Raw genomic sequence first — 25,435 nt, 5'->3', positions numbered from 1 at the left:
CAGTAGATAGATAGAAACACTCCTACATCACTTATTCACATATGAAATTCCTTTCACTGTCTAGTTGCCAGTTTTCATCGAGTTTGTGTATGTGGATTTGAATGTGGTAGGCATAGTTTCAGTTGTTGAACAGATACTCAGCTTTGATCTTTTCATTTTCCTATAGTAACAATAGAAGAAGTTCCATCAAAGTAGAAAGGAAAGGGATGGCATGACTTACTTGATTTTATAGTTGGAGACTAATTACTTATGATGCTATAACTGAGGAAAAGATTTTTTAGTTGTTTCCCTTTGTTGATCATGTGATGATAGTTAAAATAAAAGATAGGTGTGATATTTCTCAAGTTTTGGCTGCTTCTGATTCCTGAACGTTGAGTTAGCTTATCAAGGTCCTTTAACTTTAGTTAATTTTTTTCTCTAGAGATCTAATTTTAACAAATACATTTATTTTACCATAAAAGAGCTCCATGAATTTTGCTTTTTGTTTCCCTTTGGTTGATTAGTTGGTTAGTTGATGAAAGTTTTTTATTGTTTTTCTGAGACAAGGTCTCAGTATATAGTGCAGGTTAATATCTTGAGTTCAGGTTGCTCCTCCCAAAACCTCTTAACTTCTGGAACTTTTGTTGTTCATAAAAAGAGACATTTACCTCTGGTGTTGTACTCTTCGGTGTTCCATTCTTTTGGGTCTCCATTAACCTGTAACCTAATACACCAGGTTTCAAATCAATGCTCAATCACTTCCAACTAAATCATGGACCTCAGACACCCCCTAAAATTAGTGGAAATAGGAAAAAAAAACCTAAGATAAAAACTGTATTGACATAAATATTAATACAGGAGATTAGAAATTTTTGTAGTATTTGAGAATATATTAAACCTCTAGAATAAGAGGGTGTCAAGTTAAAGCTAAAGTAAAATTCCACGAGATTATTAATGAACAATGCCTATAGCTAATGGTTTTAGCTAATAATGTGGGGAAATATATAATTCTTGTGCTTAACAAAAGATTTGTTAATAGGTTGCCATCAGATTTGACTTCAGAACGGCTCTGCTATGTGGAGGGGAATTATCCGCATTCATATATACAAATATTAAATATTTCCTTTGTTTTTAAGTTTTGAGAAAGCAAAACAAATATTTATCCTGCTTCTTTGTGTGCTGGTAGCATGCAAACGATACTCATCATGAGCGCAGTAATATTTTATTTACTTGTTATCATTTACTAACATAAAACATTAAAGATAGATAAGGAGAACCTGTAGGAACTTATACCACTTAATAGAAAGAAAAGGATGGTTAGAAACAAGAAAGGAAAACCAGGAAAAGACCTTCTAACAAATTCTCAAGCAGACGAGGTCACAAATACTATTAATGTTCCAGATTATTTAAGCCAGATAATTATTATAGGATGAAAGAATATGACAACCTTAGTTATAATATTTCCTTTCATGACAACAAACTGAAATCATAGGAAAGAAAAAGCCAGCTCTATCTTGAGAAAGTGAGGAGAATAGATCTTGACAGTTGGTTACAATGGAAGATATACAAAAGGAAAGTTTAGACAGAAATATAGAACAGAGGCATTCACATGAATAAATAATAATCCTTGTGAAATTTATCAATAATACAATTATGGATCAGGTAAATGTAGCATACATAATCATATTATTAATGATATAACTTTCAACATTTAGGAAAGGGCATAAGCTGTCAGGTAGCCTTTTATTTGATGAATTGAAAATAGCATATCCAAAGTTGCCTTCAAATTAATAACTTGTTCATGTTATGTGCTTTATATATTATACAAATAATCACTGGTAAATAATGACATCAGTAACTACAAAGTCATATAGTACAGAACTACTTAGTATAATTTGGGCTCCAAAGAAACCCATATTAGCAAAAGAAAGTTAGAAGCCAGCAGTAATTTAATAGCTCTTGCAAATTAGCCACCAAGGTACTCAATTATAATTGTATTTAATAGACTAGTGAACATAAGGTGTGTGCAAGTAAGAGTGATAACGTTGTTGCACAAACTGGGGTCTTAAGAAATATTGTGAAGAAAGGATTTTCAAATAATCATGACAATGTTCTTTATGTATGTATAAAAGTCAATTTGGAGAAACACAGCATTTCTGTGAGTCAAAATAATTGGGCTAAACTACCATATTGCTTAAAATGACTTTCTCTACTCTTTTCTTACTATAATTATAGACTTTTAGAAATGAGTCAGGTAGTGTAAGTGCAAATCACAGAAACAAGGAATGTATTTTCAATTCTTTGTAGAAATGGTTTCATATGAGAAAAATATGAGAAATGATAATCTTATAACACTAACAGGAAAGTCATTTTGACAGCTGAATGCTGTAAAGTCTCCGGTGTTATTATTCCACTTCCTCAGCCACTAGAGAAGTTTTTTCAAATGGCCCATAGTTTTCAAAATACTGAATTTCAAAATGTCTGTTTATTTACACAGTTGTTGACATCTACAGATATTTAAATATTGAGTTCTAGAATCCCCTTGTTGATTCAACAACCTAAAACTAAGGAAAGAGAGCAGAGATAATAACATATAAGCTCTATTTCTTAGTGTTTTATTTATTTATATTTTCATCTAACTACTGCATCTAGGGATGCTTCCTACTTTATATGCTTCTGTGTCAACTGCGGCTCTTTTTGGCAATAACATAGACAAGATTAACTCAATTTCAAATGTATGGGACTTTGCTCCCAGGAAGAGTATTCTATTCATATTGAACATTTCTATAAAAATGAAAAGTTGAATCTGGAGTGCAGAAATGGAAGAAGATGGTACTCTCAGTAGAATAAGAAGATTGAATAGGAAGAAATTTGTGAATTATTTCTTTTATTAGATGGCTCCAAAAAATGAAATTAAGCCTCTAAAAATGAGTGACCTTGATATAAATTCTATAGTTAGCTACCAATAAAATAAAATATTAAAAGTGTATGAGAAACAACTTTATATGTAAATGATAAGTTGAAACAGATGTAGTGATGTTGATTATAATTCTAATGATTTAATTCATTTCTACAAATAAGGGTGAAAGCAGTAACATATATTACATAACTAAAAAATTTTAAAGGATGTCTTACTTGTTACCACAAGATGTTATTTGTTTCTTAACATAAGTCTACAAGGAAAAATGTCCTTGAAATTTTATGATAAGGTGTTTGAATTTCAGGAAAGTTAAATTTGTTTTACATGGTTAAGCAGATTATCAGTAAATTCCTCTATCCATGCAAATATCCTCTTCTGATTGTATGATTTATGATATTTAGATAAAGATCAGACAGCCTACATTTTAGTACTAAACTTCTAATCATATTGTAATTTAACTATGATATTATAATCTGGCAACCCAAAATGTATGACTTGTGACATTGCAATTATTGAAATGCATTACTTTTTGAAGTTTTTATATTTCTGCTTTTATGGATCTTTTCCCTGAATGTGCAGCATTTATGCAACATGTGCATGTATGATGCCCACAGAGGCCAAATGAGGGCATTGGATGTCCCTGGACTGGATTTACAGATGATTGTGAGGCAACATGTGGGTACTAGGAATTGAATTTAGATCATTTCCAAGAGCAGACAGTGTTCTTTTTTTAAAAATTGAAAATAGATTTTTTATAATATGTAAAATAAATTTTGATTACTGTTTCCCCTTCTCAAGCTCCTCCAAGATTCTCCCCATTTCTATACACAGCCAAATCCACACCCTTTCTTTCTCTTTCTCATTAGAATACAAACAAGTACATATAATAATAAATAAATAAATTTACAAAACACAATGCAAGATGCAACAAACAGAAACAGGTGTCAAAAAAGCATAAGAAACACATGTAAAACTGCCACACACACACACACACACACACACATACACACACACACACATCTGTACACACAGAAAACTCATAAAGACTTAAAATCAAAAAACTATAATATGTAAGCAAATTAATTTGTAAGGTTAAAAATAATAACCAGAAAAGCACTATGAGACTAAATCCTCCAAAAAATATCACTGTTTGATTTGTATTGACTATCTATTGCTGAGCATAGGCCTGCCCTTAAATGTGGTTTGTGTACATTTCATCATCCATTGATGAAAATTAATTTTGCCTTTGCAAATGGTTATTAATTGGAAGTAGCTTCTAAACTAGGGATGCCGGCTTGTGTATCCTCTCTCAGCACTGCAATTCCATGTTATTTAGATCTGTGCAAGCCCTGTACATGCTACCACAGCTTTTATAAGTACATATTTGAGTCCATCCTCTTGTGTCTAGAAGGCCTTATTTCCTTGGTGCCTTCCTTTTCCACTGGCTCTTACAATCTTTCTGTCTCTCCTTCTACAGAATTCCCTGAAACCTGAAGGTTTTTGATGAAGATAAGTAATGTAGGATTGAGTAGTCCAAGGTCTCTCATTCTCTGCACAGTCTAGCTGTGTATCTCCATATTTATTTCCATTTACTACAGAAGCAAACCTCTCCAATTGTGGATGAGGAAGACCCTGATCGATAGGTATAGCAGAATGTAGTATGAGTTGTCTTACTGATACATTCCTTTAGCACAACAGTTGTATTTGTTTTGTTTTCCCTTACACCCATTGCCTATCTAGTCTCAAAATGTTGGTTGTCTGTAGGGTGCTGGGAATAGGTTCTGTCTCATGGAGAGGGCCTTAATTTAGATCAGGCAGTGCTTGTTTATTTCCGCAACTTCTGTGCCACTATTGCTCTGGTGTATCTTGCAGGCAGATCACCATATATTTCAAGGTTGGTATGTGAGCTTGTGTTTACCTTTCTGTTCAATAGCATGCAGAATAACTTTTACTGCCATGAAGTAGGGATGAAGGCTCTATGTCAGCATAAGCTAGCCTTCTCTTTATTTAATGAGTTATATAGATGTTGTCTTCAGCAATAGGGCTTTACCATCAGTTTGGACAGATACTTACTCTTTCATTTGCACTGGTACTGTATTCACAATACTTGGAACTTAGAAACAACCTTGATGTTCATCAACTGATTAATGGCTAAAGATAATGTACATACATACAATGGAATATTATTGTGACATAAAGAAAAATTATCTTTTGAAATTACCATATAAACAGAGGGAGCAGGAAATGATCATTCTCAATGAAGTATCCCAGACACAGAAAACCAAATTATTTTTCTCATATGCAAATGATAGTTTTGGATCTTTCAAATGATGTGTGTGGAATTACATTATCTATTAAAGTCAGAAAACTTATATGAGACCATGGTAGGTAGATTTCAATGAAATACATAATATGGAAAATATAATATACATAATATTTTCCATTGGAATATATATGTTTTCAGTTGAAGAGAACAAGGGAGAGAGTGAAAGCATGTGAGACATATTAATGTTAAATTATATCCACAAAGGTACAATTTATATATTGTTTTCCAAATGATATACTGTGGTTATATTTTGTTTGTACTTTAACAAATAGAGCTTTCCTGAAGATCAATGGAAGATCATGGAACTCAATTCATCATTTAAGTGAAAAAGTCAAATTCCAAATGAGAAAGCAGTAAGCCAGGAATTTTAGGTCTTAGCTGCTACATGCTTTCATTCTAATCTTTTTAGTAAGGACTGATTTCAACCAGCTAAATCAATGGGTCCTTCAGAGTTCTCTGAGAAGAAAAACTAATCCAAACAAACCTCCCATTTAGTGTCAGTAAGTATAAGCATAGTTATTTAAGAAAAATAAGATGCAAGAAAAGGGCCACATACATAGCTTCACTAACACCATAAAGACACATGGAACAATACAAAAGAAAAATAAACAAATAGAAGACTTTCAAATCAGAAATAAATCACAAAAGTAAATTTAAGGATTAATAAACTTTGGGACACTAACTCTACAATCCAACCTTTAATTGTGTGTGTGTGTGTGTGTGTGTGTGTGTGTGTGTGTATGTTGCTTCATTCTCATAGCTAATAATAAGACCTGAGGGCCAAATTTAGGGTTTATCTGCCTTCCTGACTGTTGAGTTCTGTTATGATTGGTAGTAACTGTTTAAATTGCCACATATTTCTGACAGTTCAAAAATATTAAGTGTCATGTCCTAAAATATGGTTTTAGTATGAAAAGGCATTTGTTGTACATGCCTTATAGCATCACTTTGATTTCTGAGACCTATACTGGCAACATGACTTTGATTTCTGGGACCTATGCTGATAACATGAGTTTGATTCCTGGGACCTATATAAAAGTTAAAAGAGAAATAACTTCACAAAATTGTCTTCTAACTGCTACACACACACCATGCCTAATATGTATGTACATGAATCAGACACAAACACACACAAAATGAAATAAATGAAAATATAAAAATACTGTGTGTCTTTAAATTTATACAACAATTACAGATGGTTTCTTGTATACTATCAATGAATATTAGGGAGTTGACCATATAAAATGAAGATAAATAGATCTACTTTATTCTTTAAAGATACTGATCAAATCTCTGATTTTCTTGTACAGCATTTTATAAGTGATAAAAAATGCAAAGAATTTTGGAAATTGTATTAAATTCCCAGAGAACCACTGAATTAATACACTATACAAGATAAATGTTTAGGGCTGCTGTTAGAGGACACATTTAACAGTCAACTTACTTGTAGTTTTGTTAATGGAAGAGATATCCCATTATTATGCTGAGAGGGAGTGATTACAAAATAATTGTAGTTGTGCTATGTTAACATATTTCATAAAGTGGTTTTTAATAGACTTCTTCAGTTATCCAGAGATATGCAAAAATTCGCCTCCCAATTATATATTGCTCTGATCTCTTTCTAGTTTAACCTTTATTTATACCCCTAAATCTGTACTTCTGCAATGTATCCATTCTTTTAGAAATAATACTTTATAAATCCTGATACTACCCAATTCAAAGTAGCATACTGGTGAGAAATGTTGGTAGCATATCTGTGTATTCTACGTATTTAGAAAGTCCATATATAAAAAAATTACTTTCAATTTTATCATTTTGTTTCATATCAATTCCTTTTTTTGCATATATCATTGATATATTGATTTTATTATCTTTTAAAATTCCATTTGCAGGGGATCAGATGGCTTTTTCTCTAGTGCACACACACACAGAGGTAATAATGCAAAAAAAATAAATTAAAATGAATCTTTAAAAATTGTTATACTCTGGAGGAAGATCACATCAATCATCTGTCCCATTCAAAATTTTTAGCCATGAAAACATACATATAAGAAATAGTATGGAGACTAAAGAGGTTATATTTAGACATGTATATACAAATATATGTATGTGTGTGCATACATGTATATTCATGTAATAACAATTTGTGGAAAGAGGCCATGTGCTTTGAGAAAAGTGGAGAGGAAATATGGGAGACTTTGGAAAGAAGAAAAGGAAGGGAGAATGCTGTAGGAATTCCTACACCATTAGCCTTTAAGTTACCTTCCCATTTGGGCTTGGCCTCTTTTTTTTTCTCATTTTTTTTTATTAAAGATTTCCATCTCCTCCCCCTTCCCTCCCCTCCCTTCCACCCATACTCCCATTCCACCCCTCTCCAAAATAGTTATTATTTCCCAATGTTTATACAGGATTCCAGTGTAGAACCATTTCCTTCATAAGACAAGTCTCAAAAGCCAGTGCTTTCAGAAGTCAGTCATTTTATAAATATATAAGAATATATATTAGTAAAAAGATATTATGAGTCTTAATTTATTAAGACCTGGCACTTGCTCTCTTTCAGTTTTATTAGATTTCAGAGAAGTTAAGAACTTAAATTTTCAGAAAAACAGCCCAAGTTATGCCGTCTTTCATCATTTTCCATTTTACAGTGCAAAACAAATATAAATTCATGTATTGAAGGTGGGGGCTCTTGTTTTATACAAAGAACAATTAATTATGCAGTTATTGCAAAAGTACATACAATATATTTGTTATTTAAATTTATTGTGTATGGAATCATTTATGCATGCTGCCCTAGTACTAATTATTTTCAAGGGAGCAATGCATAAAAAAGACATAAGCTTTACCCCCATTTAGGTCTTTAGTTGTTTAACAGAAGAGCCAATTCGTCGACCTTTTCAGGTGTTAGGTACCTATGCTATGAGGCCATGACACTGAAAAAAAAAAACATAGTTTTGTACCTGGTATATACTATTAGAGTCATTTATATCAGAAAACTAGATTGTTTGCTACTTTGTTCAGTAGCAAAGATAGTGGGTGTTTACACTCGGATTTAAACAACTTTGTTTTCCTTGAATACTTATAAATTCTGTGTCACCCTTGTATGAACAATAAGAACATCACTTATAGTGATAATTTATTTATATTTTAATAAGTAAAGCTTTCCTAAATCAGAAGGGGAAAGATAAGCCACTTGATGTCAGGCAATGGTGGCACACATCTTAAATCCCAAGGTTTTGGAGACAGAGGCAGATGGATCTCTATGAGTTCAAGAACAAACTGGGCTACAAAATTTCAATCTAGAAATGAATCCAGGTGGTGGTGGCCTACGTTTTTAATCCCAGAACTAGTGTGTCATACATCTTCAATCTCAGCATTAGAGGGGATAGAAAATTAGAGGAGACTGAGACCTAGTCTGCTTATTCTGTTTAGTCTGCCATCGCCCAGCCTTGGTAGTGGTAATACTTCTCTAGTGGCTTGATTGATTGGCTTTTCTGGTTTTCAGGTTGCACCTCAATATCTGACTCTGGTTTCTTATTATCTCTGTTACCGTCAGTAATGTTTCAAGTTTTAGCCTATACTGCAGCCTTTCTCTTATAAAAAGGTAGAGCCAAGTAAATACAAGATAATGAATTTTCCCATATGTTCTATAAGTGTATTTCCCTTACCCCATTTATCCCACTCTACCAAATATCTGAGAGCCATAATGTTTAGTTGTAAATTCCCCTCAACAGTCTAAATGTTTATGAATGTGTCATATGTTGATTTCTACTTGTTGACTCTTCTCAGCAAATAGGGAAACAGTAATAATCAGATCTAATAATTTAGTAGGATTTTTAAGTCACCTCCTGAAGAACAGAAACAAGCAAAGAAGTAAAAAAATGAAAGTAATTTTAAAATACTGCTCCTTAGGAAGCATTAAATCCAGAAATTTTAAATCTGCAGTCACTGCACAGACAGGGTTTGAAAGTCAGGGAAATGAGAACTGAGGACATCCGTCTGAAGTCACTTTTAGATTAGGAGTCAGTTGAGTTTATGAAAGAAAATGAGTTAACAAATCAGACAGAGAGCCCATGTTCTCTTCAAACTTCAACCATTCTTTTCTATCTCATTCAATTATTCCCAAATGAGAGCAAAACAAAACAAAATATATGAATATAACTATTTTATTATGTTTTGCAGTAATTACACATTGAAAAATTAAAGGCATTACATTTTCTCATCTACTCAGTGAACAAATCTGCTGGGCTGCATGGCAGAGTAGAAATATAAAGGAAACAAGAATTAAGGGCACAATAATAAGATCAATCACTGAGCATAGACTCACTGTATGACAGGCACTATTCTATTCTCTATTAATGTTTTAGCATGCTGTATGTCACAACAGGAGTTTTTCCTTATGCAAGTATGAAATAGAAAAATGAAGAACTCAAGTGAGTAGTAGTCCTGAGTTTTCAAACATTGAATTGGAATCTGTGTCCCTACTATTGTGCTATGGAGTTCTTATTCTTTTTACCTAACTGTATAAAATTTATGTGTGGGAGACAAAACAATAGAAGTAAACAGAAATTGGAAAACAGAAGAAGCCTAAGATTCCCATATCTAAAAGGTTATATGAAAGATACAAATTTAGAATATACTGATTCACTGCTTAGAAAGGTCTGTGTTCTTTTTCTTACAAAAGAAAAATGAGTTTATTTAAAACCTATTCCATATTCAATAGTAGAATGAAAGGCTGCCTACATTGAACTTCAAAAGTACTTCATGTATAAACAATGTAACTACTTCTTTGTTTTTAATTTACTATAAAAGAATCACTGTTTTAAAAAGTTATAAAAACATATTTAATAGCTACTTATTTAGAACAATATTAATGATTGAAATTTTTATTTTCATATATGTAGTTTGTAATATAGATTGAACCTTTTGAATTTCCAATTATTATTTATAAAATCAATTTATTATAAGAAATTTATAAACAAAATAGACTATGCAGATAGATTAATATAGTCACTCAAATAAACACTTTCCCATATTCAAAGTCTATGCAAATCATCAAATTGTCTATGTAATCAAAACTGCCATTTAGAAGCTGTGAAAATTCATTTTGGATTTTACACCTTCACTATCTGTAGATGGAATTTTCTGTCCCATTTGGTCTCACAGCCATTCAGTCCCAAATAAAAACACAGAGGCTTATATTAATTATAAACTGTTTGGACTATTGCTCAGACTTATTATTAACTAGATCGTACAACTTAAATTAATTCATAATTCTTATCTATGTTTAGCTATGTGGCTTGGTACCTTTTCTCAGTAAGGCATTCTCATCTTGCTTCCTCTGCATCTGACTTGTAACTGCATCTCTGCCTTTTCCCTTCCCAGAATTCTCCTAGCCTAGTTACCCTACATATACTTCTTGTCTGGCTACTAACCAATCAGCGTTTCATTAAACCATTATAAGTGACAAATCTTTACAGTATATGAGAGTATTATCCCACAACAACTATCAATTATAGTTTTGTACTTATGCACTACACACACAGAGAGAAAAAATGCACAAATAAAAATGAAAAATACATGATAAGATTAAATTAGGAAAACAATTTGTTTAATATCCTTTTTATTAACTAGTGCATTCTGTCCATCGTCATTGCCTAATATTTACTTTTCCTTCTTCTTCTAGAAAATCTTTATTAACCATACTACAGACAAGCTGTTAACACCTAGAAATCACCAAAAAATTAATGCCATAGAAATAAAACTACCAATAAACAAATGGACTAATAATGGGCATTTTTAAAAAAAATGGACAATTTTCAATAACCATTTTTAAATGTGCTCAAACACCTTAGTCAACAGAATAATGCAAATTAAAACTGCTTTGACAAACCTTATCACCCAAGTCCGAATAGTTATCATCAACTAATCCAAAAGCAAATGATGTAGAAAATGTAGGAAAAATAGAGGTATCTTTGTTCATTGATGATTGAGATACAAATTAATCAAGTCATTACAGAAATCAATTTGAACATTCTTAAAAAATAAAACTACCTTTTTACTGAGCTGTTTTATCATCAGGCACATGCCCAGAGAATTCCATACTCTATAACCTCTTATGTTTATTGTTGCTTTATTCACCATATGAAGAAAACAGAGCCAACATTGTTATCCATTAGCAGATTAATCAGTAATGAAAAAGTATACATTTTTTAAAAATGGAATGTTATTCAGCTCCAAAGAAAAATAATGTAACAAATATTGCAGAAATATAGATGGACTTGGAATAATGTATTAGTTCCTATATTCCTTAAAATATCAATAGCAAATCGTGTTTTATAAATATATGTTAACATGAAACATAAATATGTTAAGAAACATTGTATGCTAATATAGTTAACTAATTAACTTCAATAATTACTTTACTTACAATGATTTGAAAAGAATACATTGAAATAATATCAATTAATATACAATCCACACTCCTAACAGGCCTCTAGAGTGGCAAATATTTCACTTTGGTATTGAGCTAAAATTTCACACATTTATTTTATTTTATCTCATAATTCTTTCTATTTTGTTTCTCATACTAAAATATTGAATCTACTTTTCATATAATCAATTATAAAAATTATACATCTTGTGTGACTCTGTTCTTTACTATTACATTTTAAACTGGATTCTTCTTTCTTATGCCAATGTAAACTATTTGAGGTTACCATTTTTCCTAAATTAATGCAGTTCATTTCTATTTTATTAAATTGCATTCAGTTTTCTTTCTTTCCCATATTATCTATTTTTCCATTACAATAGGAAAAAACTTCCAAAATACAAATTTCATTATCATATAATATCAAGTCTAACACCTAGAAATAGGTTGCATGTTTTTCAGTCTGGTTCCCGTGAATCTATTTTTCTCGAGCTCTTTCTAATATATCCTCTTATTGTTCCTTCCAGGCTTTGCGCACAGAATTGCTTGAAATTGCCGTTTTGATGATTGCCAAATTGTCATTTATTCTTGAAGACAATCCTAGTAGCTAGGAAACCTTGTTTCTTTTTTGAAAAACTTTGGTAGTTTATGTAATTTTCTATTACACATTATGTTAAATTTCTCTTGTTTACATTTACACTTTTCTTCCTTGTTTCTAAGAGGCTGGTGACAGAAAATTTATTTTATCATTGTAACAAAATTTGTGAGCACAAGATTTGAATGGAATGACCTGTTGAACACTTACCAAGAAAGAGATACTTTCCAACCTTTGAATTCAATGCTTTTCTTTATCTTCATTTTCCAGTATCACATAAAATATACTGCATCAAATATCTAGACATATAAATACTAAGCAAAATGTAACAATTTAGTTACATATTCATTTTCCCAATTATTCAAAATATCTTTGATCATAATTTTTACTCTAAATTTTTCTAAATTTTTATCATAATTTAGGATTCTACATGGAAAAAAATAGGATGCTGACTTATGTCCCCATTTATGTAGAATCCATCAGTAAAGAATTGACCTTTGACACATCATGGAGATTTTTTTTCCTGAGACAGGGTTACTCTGTGTAGCTTTGGTGCCTGTCCTGGAACTAGCTCTTGTAGACCAGACTGGACTCGAACTCACAGAGATCTGCCTGCCTCTTCTTCCCAAGTGCTGTGATTAAAGGCATGCGCCGCCACCATCAGGCTAGATCTTAAGCCAAATAGATATGTATTTGTAATCGCAACTGTTCATTTCAGTACTTTAACCAAACTTGTTGTTGTCCCATACTCATCAATCATTTCTCCACCTATCTAGTTTTAAAGTGTCATAAGAACTGCATGACATTATTCTTATTCTTTCACTTAAGAGATCAGTTGGACCCCTTCCTCTATGTTTACCTTGCCAGTTTTACCACAAACCAATGTATGACATTTTTCTGTCCTAAATTTTTCTTTATTCGTCTCACTTTTATGCATAGATATGTATATAGTAAATAGTTTTAGAATTTAATCCAGCTATAATTTTTATAGAAAATGAATATAATATGCATATCTGGTTTTATTAAGCCAGGTATTTCCTTTTTTTTTCTTTTTTATGGTTTATTTTTTTTTCTTGGTTTCTCGTCTTTTTTTTCTCATTTTTTTTATTAAAGATTTCCATCTCCTCCCCCTTCCCTCCCCTCCCTTCCACTCATACCCCCACTCCACCCCTCTCCAAGACAAAGAGCCATCAGGGTTCCCTTCACTATGTTACTTCCAAGGTCCTCCCAGCTCCCCCTAAGTCCAGGAAGGTGAGCAACCAAACTGACAAGGCTCACAATGAGCCCATCCATGCTGTAGAGTTCATGCTCATAGCCGTTGTCCTGGGTTTCTCCATGAGCAAGGAAGTCAGGACCGTGAGGGGTGCGTTCACCCATGGAGACGGTGGGACAGAACTAACGGGAGACCACCAAGTCCAGTTGGAATGGGACTGATGGAACAGGGGACCAAACTGGACTCTCTGAATGTGGCTGACGGTGCAGGTATTTCTTAGTTGGTAGACAGTAGACAATCCTTTGAAGTAAGTCAAGTTACCAAAGAAAAAGCATTAAACAGTGGAGGCTTTCTCTTTCATTTATTCATTTATTTATTTTTCATAAGAAGTTGAACACTCTGCGTTGGCATCATTTACTTCCCATGCACAACAGGTCACATATAAATTCTGCTTTGTTACAGGAACTCTACATACTGTATGAAAGTATCCATCTCACTGACAGTAGGAGAAAATGACACTGGACTCTGCTACAATTCCAAGATGAAGTACTTTGAAAAAGCTGAACTTAGCAAAAGCAAGGAAATTGCGTGCCGAGACATAGAGGACTTTTTATTACCAACCAGGGAACCTGAAATCCTTTGGTACAAGGTATGGACTGTGGAAGATTTTATTGCCTGCAAATAATTTAATGTATATCTTATTTTAGAGAAATCTGGATGAAATATTGAGTTATACCTCATGTTGTACGGAGTACTATACCAAGTTACGCTGCTCATTATAGGTTTTTATGAGATTATATTTGTTTTTTATGGTATGAGTGTTGCCTGAATGTATGTCTCTGTACCATTAGCATACAGAATCTAGAGAGGAAATTAGAGGACATGAGATTCCTAGGACTAGAGTTATAGATGGTTGTGAGTGGCCATGCGGGTTTTAGGAATCATACCTGGGTCATCTGAAAGAGCAACAGTGCTCTTAACTGCCTATCAATATAAATTTTAGAAGCCATATTCTTTCATAAATAAAATATTGGTTAATGTTGGCATTGTTGGTCTACCACATAAGCTGTTGTGCTTATATTTAAATTTTGCTTATATCAACAACTGTTTCAAAAATTTTGATACTGAAATACATTTAATGATAATTTCTGGGATTAGCATTCCAGCATATCCCAAGGCAAGAGAGAAATAATAGTTATTTTTCTATGATAATGGCACCCTAATTGTAAAGGAATATTATATTCAATGGTCATAACTTTGCTTATATTATAGTCATTTTCATATTTAAATATGCTTAATAAATAACATAGTAGAAAACATATTACAGCAGTAGTATTTTCTTCAAAAAGAAAATAAACCAATCCCTCTTTGGCCATCATGTTGCTGATATTCATTGATCTTTTAATACTGCTTATGGTTTTAAGCTTATTTTTACCACCTAAGAGTATTTTTTGGATTTGGATATACACAAAAGTAAATTTAGAATCTATGAATCTTCATATTGAATGGTTTATTCACAGACACAAACTCCTAACTTAACATTTTCTTTATCCAATCAGTTGGGAGTTGGACTTTATGGAACTGGACCTCATTCTCTCTAGTGTACAGATGTCAGAATCAAAATATTAACCCTTGTAATTGAATGCCCATGAATTGAAAGAAAATTATTTACAATAAAACAAGAAACCTGAACAAGTTCTAAAACATTTCTTCAAAATTATAAGCATTCTTCTCAAAGACTTGACTTTGATCCTGCATTAATAACCAATGGAATCTCAGAGCATTAAGCGAGCTGTTGAAAGATTTTTCAGCTCTTCCCTTAGATTTTTGTCCTGGCCAATGGCTAACATTACTAAATTATTAGTCCCACTTGTTTTGTTTCTGTGGGAATGAGTTTTGTTTTTTTCAGTTTTGATAATTTTGTACATTTCATTGTGACATTCCTGTCTTCCACAGTGAACCTTTAAGAATATGATGAATTTAAAGTTTTCTAAAAACCACATATTCTTTTATAGCATTTTGTGTGAACATTCTAGACTTGAAGCTTTTCTTGTTTGTTAGAAATAAGAGAGGGAGGGAGGGGAGGTATGGGTGGAGGGAAGGGGAGGGAAGGGGGAGATGGAGGGGCGGGAAGGGGGAGGAGGAGCGGAGGGAGGGGGAGGAGGAGGGAAGGAGATGGAAATTTTTTAAATATAAAAAAAAATAAACCATGAGAAAGAGAAAAAAAATAAAAAAAATAAAAAAAAATAAAAAAAAGAAATAAGTTGATTTTGAGATATATATTATCCTTATCTTTTGCAGTGAACTTCTTAAGGTTTTCTGAAATATGAGAGTAAATATACATGCATGCATGGGTACCTTTCAATTAAAATTAATTCAATAAATTCAACTTCATTTAAAGTTTCTTTATTTCATACTATTCAGTTAGACATGTTTTCACGATCATAATAGTCAATTAAACTATAAAAACATCATGACAGAGTGGTAGGTAGAGGTGCAGTATATATTATATGACACTTTAAATATTTTATAGTAAATACTTAATCTCTTCCACATAAATTTTGGACATTAAGAAACTAATTCTAAAGAATAATACTTTAATAAAAATTTATGTAATTATGACTACTAATATAACAAATACAATCAAATGATACGTATATTTTGGTTTGAAATAACCGGAAAACACTACACATCATTATACAGAGGCACTGACTCATATACATTATAGTCCTTAAAAATTTGACTTGTCAATAAATAGTTTTACCTGTTTATAGTTTAAAAGCTTTTAAAGCAATTCTGTCCTCATTCTATTAGTTTAAACACTAGTCTGAGAATAGGGATTTAAATTCTTGAAAAAACAGAAATCTCTTGACCCAATAACCTTACGACTAAAGAGATCATAATTTGGCACATTTATTAATAATGAAAATGAATATTCATGAAATTTAGCAAATAAAGAGCCCTCGTTCAATGCTAATAGGAGTGTAATCTGGCATAGCTCTTATGAAAATCATTATAGATACTTTTCACAATCTTAAAAATAGAACTTCCATATGACAGAACCATACCACTCTTGGGATAGACCCAAATAATCCCATATCCTACCACAAGATACACATGTATACATTTTATTGCTGCATTTTCACAATAAGGAAATGGATCGAGTACAGATACCCATCAAGAAACAAATGGATAAAAAAGTAGTATATATACGGATTGTAATTTTGCTTGAGCATAAAGAAAAAATGTTCAAAAAATAGATCTGAAAAGTAGTATATTAAATGAGGTTACCAGTCTGAAAAAGGGGAAAAATCACATTTTCTCACATATGCAGATTCTGTTGCTGTGTATGTACATGTAAATCAGAGGTTGTGAAAATGAGCATAGATTATTAAACTAGATAGAATTACACAAGAAGGAAGAGGTGTTGTTAAAGCCAACTAAGGCAGTCAAGATAAGTGAAGAAAGGTGCCATGGCAGTGGAAAAGAGGCTACTTCATATGGAAGGGTACAAAGGAAGAGAGGGAGGTAGGTGGTGAAGAAGAGTATACAAGAGAAACAATAGAAGCAAATTTGGTTTGAAAAATGCCATATTGAAAACGAATACTTTGTATATTAATAGAAATTCAAAAGGCCTTGTACACAAATGTTAACTGTTTCTTCAGTATATAGAGATTTCAATTTTTATAACTGCAGCAATTATATTTGGATATAGGACTAGAACAGAAGCATTTACCCTGCCAGTCTATTTTGCACTGTTTATTTAATAATACATTTTAAATCTTATGTGATGGATACTAATAGAGTCAATGTCACAGTACTCCTCTATGAATTATTTGCTTTTAAATTTTATGTTGAGTATAATTCACATATATCTGTTACTGTGTCTAACAAATCAATGCTTCTACTACCAAAGTAGTACCATTAACAAGTTAATGTGACCCTAAAAACTACTCTCCAAGGGGATGCTCATGATTTCCAGATTTAGAGAAAAAGAATGTAATTTCTTTGTATTAATTCCAAATCTTTAGCGCCTGTAAAATCTTAATGTATAAATTACTGTTAAGCATCAGGCATTGTACTGCATGCCTATAAACCTACCATGAGGCAGGACAATCAGGACTTAAAGCCTAATCTCAATTACGTAGCAAGTTCAAGGCCAGCTTGGTCTACAGGAGACGTTGTGTGTTTTTAATGAAATCAAAATTCTTGCTTCAGTGATTTAAAATATTTTTTATTTGTCATATGTACTACCTGATTTTATGGTTCTTGTGTAGGAATGTAGAACGAAAGCATGGAGACCAAGTATTGTGTTCAAAAAAGATACCTTACTCATAAGAGAAGTCAAAGAAGATGACATTGGAAACTACACCTGTGAACTAAAATATGGCGGCTTTGTTGTGAGAAGAACCACCCAGTTAACTGTTACAGGTAATCACTGTCTGTGTTTCATTTGTAAGTAGAGAAACTGCCTTGGGTGTCAGTGTCAGGGCTGCATACTGATGTTTTTCAATGTGGGTAATGAAAGAAACACTCAACCAAATACTAAGTGGATTCCTATAGGTGGAATTTATCCTCCTTGTGTTTAAATCATCTTGTGCTGAAATACATTTGAAAGGTTAAATAGAATATGTTTGGGAAATTATATAAATGTTAGCTTTTGAAAGTACTTGAAATAATGAGTTTACAATTTTTGAAGATCATGCTTGTACTTTGTAGTGGAATCATTTTTAGAAACATTTTCTCGAGCAATGGAATAGAATACATAAAATCTACCTCTGCATTTATGTCCTGCTGAACATTAGACAAATCATTTTTTTTCATTTTGACTTATTTGTCATTATATAGATGACACATTTGATCTCTTGGTTAAAAACAATTTCAGCCAAAATCATTTTGAAAAGTAAGGTTTGTTTTTATTTTTTTCAAATAATCTTTTTATTTTACATAACAATCCAAGTACCTTATCCCTCCCCTCTTCATTCTCCCCCCAACTTCCTCACACCCCATCCACTCCTCAGAGATGGTGAGGCCACCCATCGGGAGTCAAAAAGGTCTGTCATATCACTTGAGGCAGGACCAAGGCCATTCACCCTGTATCTAGGCTGAGCAAGATATGCCTCCACAGGGAATGGGATCCAAAGAGCCAATTCTTGCACTAGGGATAAATACTGATTTCATGACCAGTGGCCCCAGAAACTACCCAAGCCACACAACTGTCACCCACACTCAGAGGGCCTAGTTGGGTGTTTTTAAGAATCACAGAACCATCCTGATATCTTGTTGATGCAGAAAGTAACCAGAATAATATCAGAGAACTACTTTTTAGAAACAATGTACAATTCACCAGTCTAACAAGCTTATTTGAATTATTTTAAGCTCCAGAGTGTTAGTTTTCTAATGTACAAAATGATGAAGATGAAATTTGCTCCTAGGGGATTTTCAAGTGTCAAATTATTTAAGATAATATGAATATGATGTATATATATTTGCAGTGAGAAAATCAAAATGTTCAGCAATTTTGTGATGTAAAGGATGATACTCTTGATCTTTTTACATTTACAACAACAATAACTTTTGAAAAAAATTCCTTATGGAACGTAGAAAGGAAACAAGGAGAAAACAAAATGGGAAATTACGTATATTTGCACATTCTTATTGAAAGAGGTTCTTGATAAATTTGGTGGGTCATATTATGAAACATTTTTAGAACACCATATATTAATTAATTTGATGCCTTCACTAATGCATGTAAAATATCTTTCTTCTATACTAAACAAATATATTTTTATGTGTGCATGTATCCATGCATCATGTAAGAATTCATTTCTTTCAAATCTTGAAGTACGATATAATTTGACTCAAAACTTCATTGTTTCATGTGACTCATTTGCCAAATAGCAATTATTCTGACCAGGGAAAAATTCTTTGCATGATGTTCTCTTTGGTAAAAGCTCTGATAGATATCACTAACAGCGAACAGCTGACACTTGCAATTAATGATAGACTTGAAAAGTCAACACACATTTAGTCTCTGGTGTGTATTATATACCTATCATAAATGTATGTATGATTTGCAATCATTTGGTCTGCAGTTTAGTTTTGTGTAATAGATCAGTGTATAGAAAAATTCAGAGGAGCACTTTATCACTTTTATTCCCATTGTTTTTGACAGTTCAGTGAAAAATATGCCAGTGTACACAATAAATACTGAATATTTTCTGTTCCAATTTTAGCTTACAAAGTATACTGCGATAGATTTTCCTAACATTAGGTATTAAAAAAAAGAACCTAAAAATATGAATGCAAATGATATTCTGAATAAAGATATTTTTCATTTCTTGCCTAAATTCTTTAGAAAGGAAAATCTATCCATGGTAAGTATATCGTTCTTTGTCTAGAAACACCAGTATTTATAAATACAATCCATTATGAGTCAGCTAGAAACTAAACATTGTATCTTGAACTGATAAAAACCATACCTAAGAATATTAGGTAAACCTAAGAGTAGAACTTTGTGCTCTTATATTGTTTTATAATTTTCTGTACTTTCTGGATTTGTACAAAACCTTTCCATTTTATTCATTTGAAAACGGAGAATACTTAAATCCTGATCTCCATAAGAAAGTTGGTGATTTTGGCAGAAATCAATTATATGAATTAATAGGTCTCTACGCATTCCTGTATTATGCATTCATCATGAACAACTCCCTTCTATTCCACCCTTTATCTAGTATGCCTTGTCCAGATGATATTCCACTGAGGCTTTCTTTTTTCTAAATGGAAACAGAGGAAAGCAGATGCGGGGGAGGGGAGGTGGGATTGGCAGGCTGGGAGAAAAGGAGTGAGGGCAAACTGTAGTTGTGATGTCTTGTATGAGAGAAGAATTTAAAAAAAGAAAGAAAATGTCAAATTAAACATGAATATAAACAGAAATCTCTTTTATATGATGACATTATTTCCTTTGGTCATATACCCAAGAGTGGGAGATCTGAATCATCTCATAATTCTGCTATTGTTTTTGGTTTGTTCTGTTTTGTTTTAGAAACCTTCATACTAATTGCTACATAGGTATTCCTTTTTCCTCATATTCAAGCCAGAATTTGTTGCCCTTCCTCCTCTCTCTTTCTCTTATCTTATTCATTTGGCTGGGGTAAACTAACATCTTAATGTAATTTAAATTTCAGTCTGCAGTTCCCTGAGGACTAAGGGTGTTGAATGTCTAAAAGGTATTTCTCAACCATGTGTATTTCCTCTTTTGAAACTACTATGAGCCAATTACAAATATTTCTTTCATTTTTAATATCATTTTTCTTTCCCTTACCCCCATCCAAGCCATTCTATATATTCTTCCTTCCTCTCTTTCAAATTTGTGGTCTCATTTTTTACTAATTGTTGTTACATATATATTTTACCAGGCCCTCCTGAATTTAAAATTTCCTGTTAAATAATCATTTGTTATTCTAATAACCTGACTTTATAAATGAAGACCTTCCTCTGTTACAGCTTTCAAATTTTTCTCCTTAATCTCTATCTTTTAATGTCTTTACACACATACACACACACACACACACACACGGACACACCCACCTAAGTACAAAATTACAACCTGTTAAGTCTGTATGATATGATTTTGATGTATACTTTCAGGGCTAATCATGTGCTATTGGAAAACCAATTGGTGTGCTCAGGAAAACTATTTTTCTTACTCTCAGAATTCTTTGTTTGTGTAGTGTTGTGGCCTAAAGGATTTTCTCCCAAACTCATTAAAATTGTTGTCATCCTTGTTAAGGTCATGCTTTGGTATCGTATTGATGAATCTTTATGCGTATAGCTACTGAAATTCCTATGACTTCCTCACCCTAATGGATTCTGTCACTCTTGAACATAAGTCAATATAAATTCTTTATTTCTTAAGTTTATTTTGGTCATAGTATTTTATCATAGGAACAGAAATTTATAATTCATTTGTTTTGGTGGGTATAATAGTCTGAGTTAGCAGTTGTGGTATTTCCAAATATTCAATATCTTTCTAGGTACTGCTGGATTTAAACATTTCTGTTAATCATTTGCTCTACTAATGTACCTACCTTTATAAGTGAAAGACCTTTCTTTATTCTGTATCTCTCAATGTTATGTCATAGGATTTTCTTTTCTGCTCCTGTCTATTTGATATTCTATAGACCTCATACATATACAGGTAACTCTTTCTCTAGGTTCAGAAAATCTTTTTCTATATAACTGAAAATGATCTGTACACTTTTGTTATCTTCTCCTTCCTCCATGCCCATAATTTTAAAGTTAAATCTCTTCACCATGTTGTAACCTTTTTTCTTGTTTTATTTTTTAAAGTAATTTTTCATCAACTCTTACTGAGTGATCCAATTTCTCTACTTTGTCATTCAGTTTTGCTTTTTTCCATGCATGATCCAGTCTGTTGGTTAAGTGATCACTGAAGCTCTTATTTGTCTTATTTATTTTTTCCATTTCCACTATCATTTCAGTTTGGCCTTTCTTCAGTAATTGTACTATTGAATTTACAAAGCATTCATTAATTTTCACATTTCATTAAGCTCTTTGTTTTTATTTTGTAATATATTAATATCTTCTTTGAGTTGTTCATACATAGTTTTAATTTTTTTCAATTCTTTTTCTAGAAGATCTTATAAATAGTTCTCATTGTGGTTCATTACCATTGGGTTACTCCCAATGGGCCAAGCTTCAAACATATGAGTCTATGGGGCCATTCCTATTCAAACAACCACATTTCACCCCCAGGACCCGATAAGCTTCTAGCCATATCATAATGAAGAAATTCATTTAGTCCAACATCAAAAGGCCCCATAGTCTTTAATAGTCTCAAACTTGCTTAAATGTCCAATGTTCAAAGTCTCTTATGAGAGTCATGCAGTCTCTTAACTGTCATTCCCTATAAAAAAAAAAATTAAAAAAAGCAGATCACATGCTTCCAAAATATAATGGCACAGGATACACATTACCATTACAAAACATAGGTAAGGGAGCATAGTAAGGAAATATTGGACCAGCTAGGCAAATTCTGCATCTCCGTGTCTGATGTCAAAGCACTCTTCAGATCTCCAACTCCTTTCACTTTTGTTGACTGCAACAGACTTCTCTTGCTTGGGCTGGTTCAGCTCCCTGTTAGCAGCTTTCCTCAGCATGTATCCCATGACTCTGGCATCTCCAAAATCTTAGGATCTCTTAGGCAATCCAGGCTTCACCTTCACAGCTTCATGCAATGACCTCTCTGGTGATATACTCACGTATATCACCAACATACACCTGGCCTCAGATGCTTTCCCTAGTCATAGAGGTATACGCCATAACTGCTTTCTTCTATCCTTGACTCTAAAGCCAGAAGCACGTGCCTGAGCTGCCAAGTTCTGCTGCCTGCTGGGGCTGGAACATGGCCCCTTGTTTAATTAATCTTTACCAGTTTTCTAGTTTTGATGCTTTCCAACATTGACTAAGCTTAGCTGTTCTGTAGACGAGGCTTCCCTCAAACACAAAGCCTCTACCTTTGGAGGGCTAGAATTAAAGGCACACACCACCACATTCTACTCTAAGCTTTACTAATTCCTTTTCACAGGTTGCAAACTTAGCTGGATGGAATCTTGCCTTGAGGTCACCACTACCTTTATTTCATTTAAAACCTGACTTTTCTTAATCTTTTCATCTCCTTAAACACAGGACTTAGTTCCATTTCACTTACTGGTGACCTTTTACTTCTCAAATTGTACATTTTATAATTTTGTTTGTCCAGCTTGCTCTGTTTCATTATAAATCTTTATTATAAGAGTGAGCATTAATAACTATGACAGAGTCAATATTAGGCTGTTTTGAGATTTCTTCTGCCAAGGGAATTCACCCATATCTCTTCAATTTAGCCTCATTTATACTGTTTGAACAAGGCAAAAACCAGCCACATTCTTCATCAAATTATCAGCAAACCATTCTCTAGATCACATACTAGATTTCTTCTCCTCTGAAACTGCTTGAACCAGGCCACACAGCACCACTGTCTTCCATGTTCCTACTAAGATTGCACACTTAAAGCTTTCAACATCTTTTCCAATACACAATCCCCAAATCCATGTTTTTTTTTTCAAAGAAAAACAATGTCCAACCCATCACAGCACTACTCCACTCTTGGTACCAGCTTCTCTCTTGTTTGGTGTTTTATTGCTGTGGAGAGACACCATGAAGACAGCAACTTTTATAAAGGAAAACGTTTAACTGAGGCGGTCTTACAGTTTCAACTGTTTAGTCTATTATCCATGACATGAAGCCTGGTCACAAGCAGGCAGGAATGGTGTAGAGAAGGAGCTGAGAGTTCTCTATCTTGATACGCAGGCATCGGAAGGGAACTCGGTGCCGCAGTGGGCATAACTCGAGCATATGAGACTTCAAAGCCTACCTCCACAGTGCTACACTTCCTCCAACAAGACCACCCCTACTCCAACAGTGCCATACATCCTAATAGTGCCAGTCCCTATGTGATAAGCATTCAAACACATGAGTCTATAGTGACCATTCCTATACAGTCCACCACAGATGGCAAGTAAAAATGTGCAAACAGTCAAATATCTATTGATATAAATGAACAAATGACTGATATTTAAATTCCTTATACTAAACTATCTTTTACTTAAAATATAAATTTAGCAGTAGCCCTTTTCCAAATTATTTCTGAAAATGTCAATCTGGAAAAAAATGTTTTATGTGAAAAATGATCCACATTAAACCTCATAATCTTGAATTAAATTATACTTCTTTTGATTGCTTTAACATTTTTGTCAGTAAAATACTTTGTTTCCTTTTATAAATCTTTTTAAATTACTTATTTTTATTTCATGTTCATTCGTGGTTTTGCCTGCATGTATGTCTGCTTGAGGTCATCAAATTCCCTGGAACTGGAGTTACAGACAGTTATGAGCTGCCGTGTGGGTGCTAGGAATTGAACCCATGTACTCTGGTAGAGCAACCAGTGCTCTTAACCGTTGAGCCATCTCCAAAGCCCCTTGGTTTCTTATTAATCTAGCTAGAGAACACACATACATGTGCACATGCACACATTCACATTCATATACACTTTCTTGACATACAAGCAGGAATTTTGTAGCTTTTTTATAATTTTTTTTATAATTTTATCAATTTTTACTGTCTCCTTGAAAATTGATTAAAATATTTCCAACACAATTAATAATAAAAGCAAATTATTATGAATAAGGCAAAGGGTAAGAAGAGATGGGCCCTCTGGGGGATATCAAAGATAAGTGGAGTTAACTGGAAAAAAGTGGTTTAAGAGGTTAACTCCTCTGTAATAAACATAGACAAGACCTGCCAACAATGGCTTAAGTGTTACTGATTCTTAAAAGACAACTCTGAAAAACTTGATGTTAGAATGTACCTTTTCCTATACAGTCAGTTTGCTACAGACCAAATGAGGCACAGCTCTGACTTTCTTCCTTGATATTCAGACATCTTAGTTTCCAATAACTTATAATTTATCTATTGCATAAAATTTGATACAAACTTTTTCCTATGTGAAGATTAATTCTCACAAGTACAAAGTTGAATTTCCTTTATTTAGTCCTAAGATGCTTTCTGTCAAACTTAACTCCAGTTAAACTTAAACTCCAGTTACTCCATGTACTTTCTGATAATTCTATTATCATTTCAGACCATGGTCAAAACACTCAGTAACACATTTACATTTTATACTTCTCTTGGTCACTTGAACCACTTGCTCTTCTCTATTTAGTTCTACTCCACTTTCAGACATTTGTTGAAACATAACAAACAGCAGTGAACTGGGTTTTCAAGCTGGAGTCTAATCTGTTATCAAGAGTTTGGTTTTTTGTGGTGCTGTGGTCCTCCAGTCCGTTTACAGTTTCTTGCTGGGCGGTGGTGGTGCACGCCTTCAATCCCTGCACTTAGAATGCAAATCT

At 32.9% G+C, this 25,435-nt stretch overlaps 1 protein-coding gene across 1 annotated transcript in view; it reads left to right on the top strand.

The window, feature by feature from the left end:
* Window positions 1-25,435, top strand: part of Il1rapl1 (interleukin 1 receptor accessory protein like 1) — a 655,686-nt gene that overhangs the window by 85,311 nt on the left and 544,940 nt on the right. Inside the window, 2 exon segments of the mRNA XM_038315713.1 lie at window positions 13,926-14,112; window positions 17,741-17,894. Of these exon segments, the coding sequence (XP_038171641.1) occupies window positions 13,926-14,112; window positions 17,741-17,894 (341 nt within the window).

The sequence above is a fragment of the Arvicola amphibius genome, chromosome X (genome assembly GCF_903992535.2).
Source record: "Arvicola amphibius chromosome X, mArvAmp1.2, whole genome shotgun sequence".
NCBI classification, from domain to species: domain Eukaryota; kingdom Metazoa; phylum Chordata; class Mammalia; order Rodentia; family Cricetidae; genus Arvicola; species Arvicola amphibius.
This window is presented reverse-complemented; position numbering and strand designations above follow the sequence as displayed.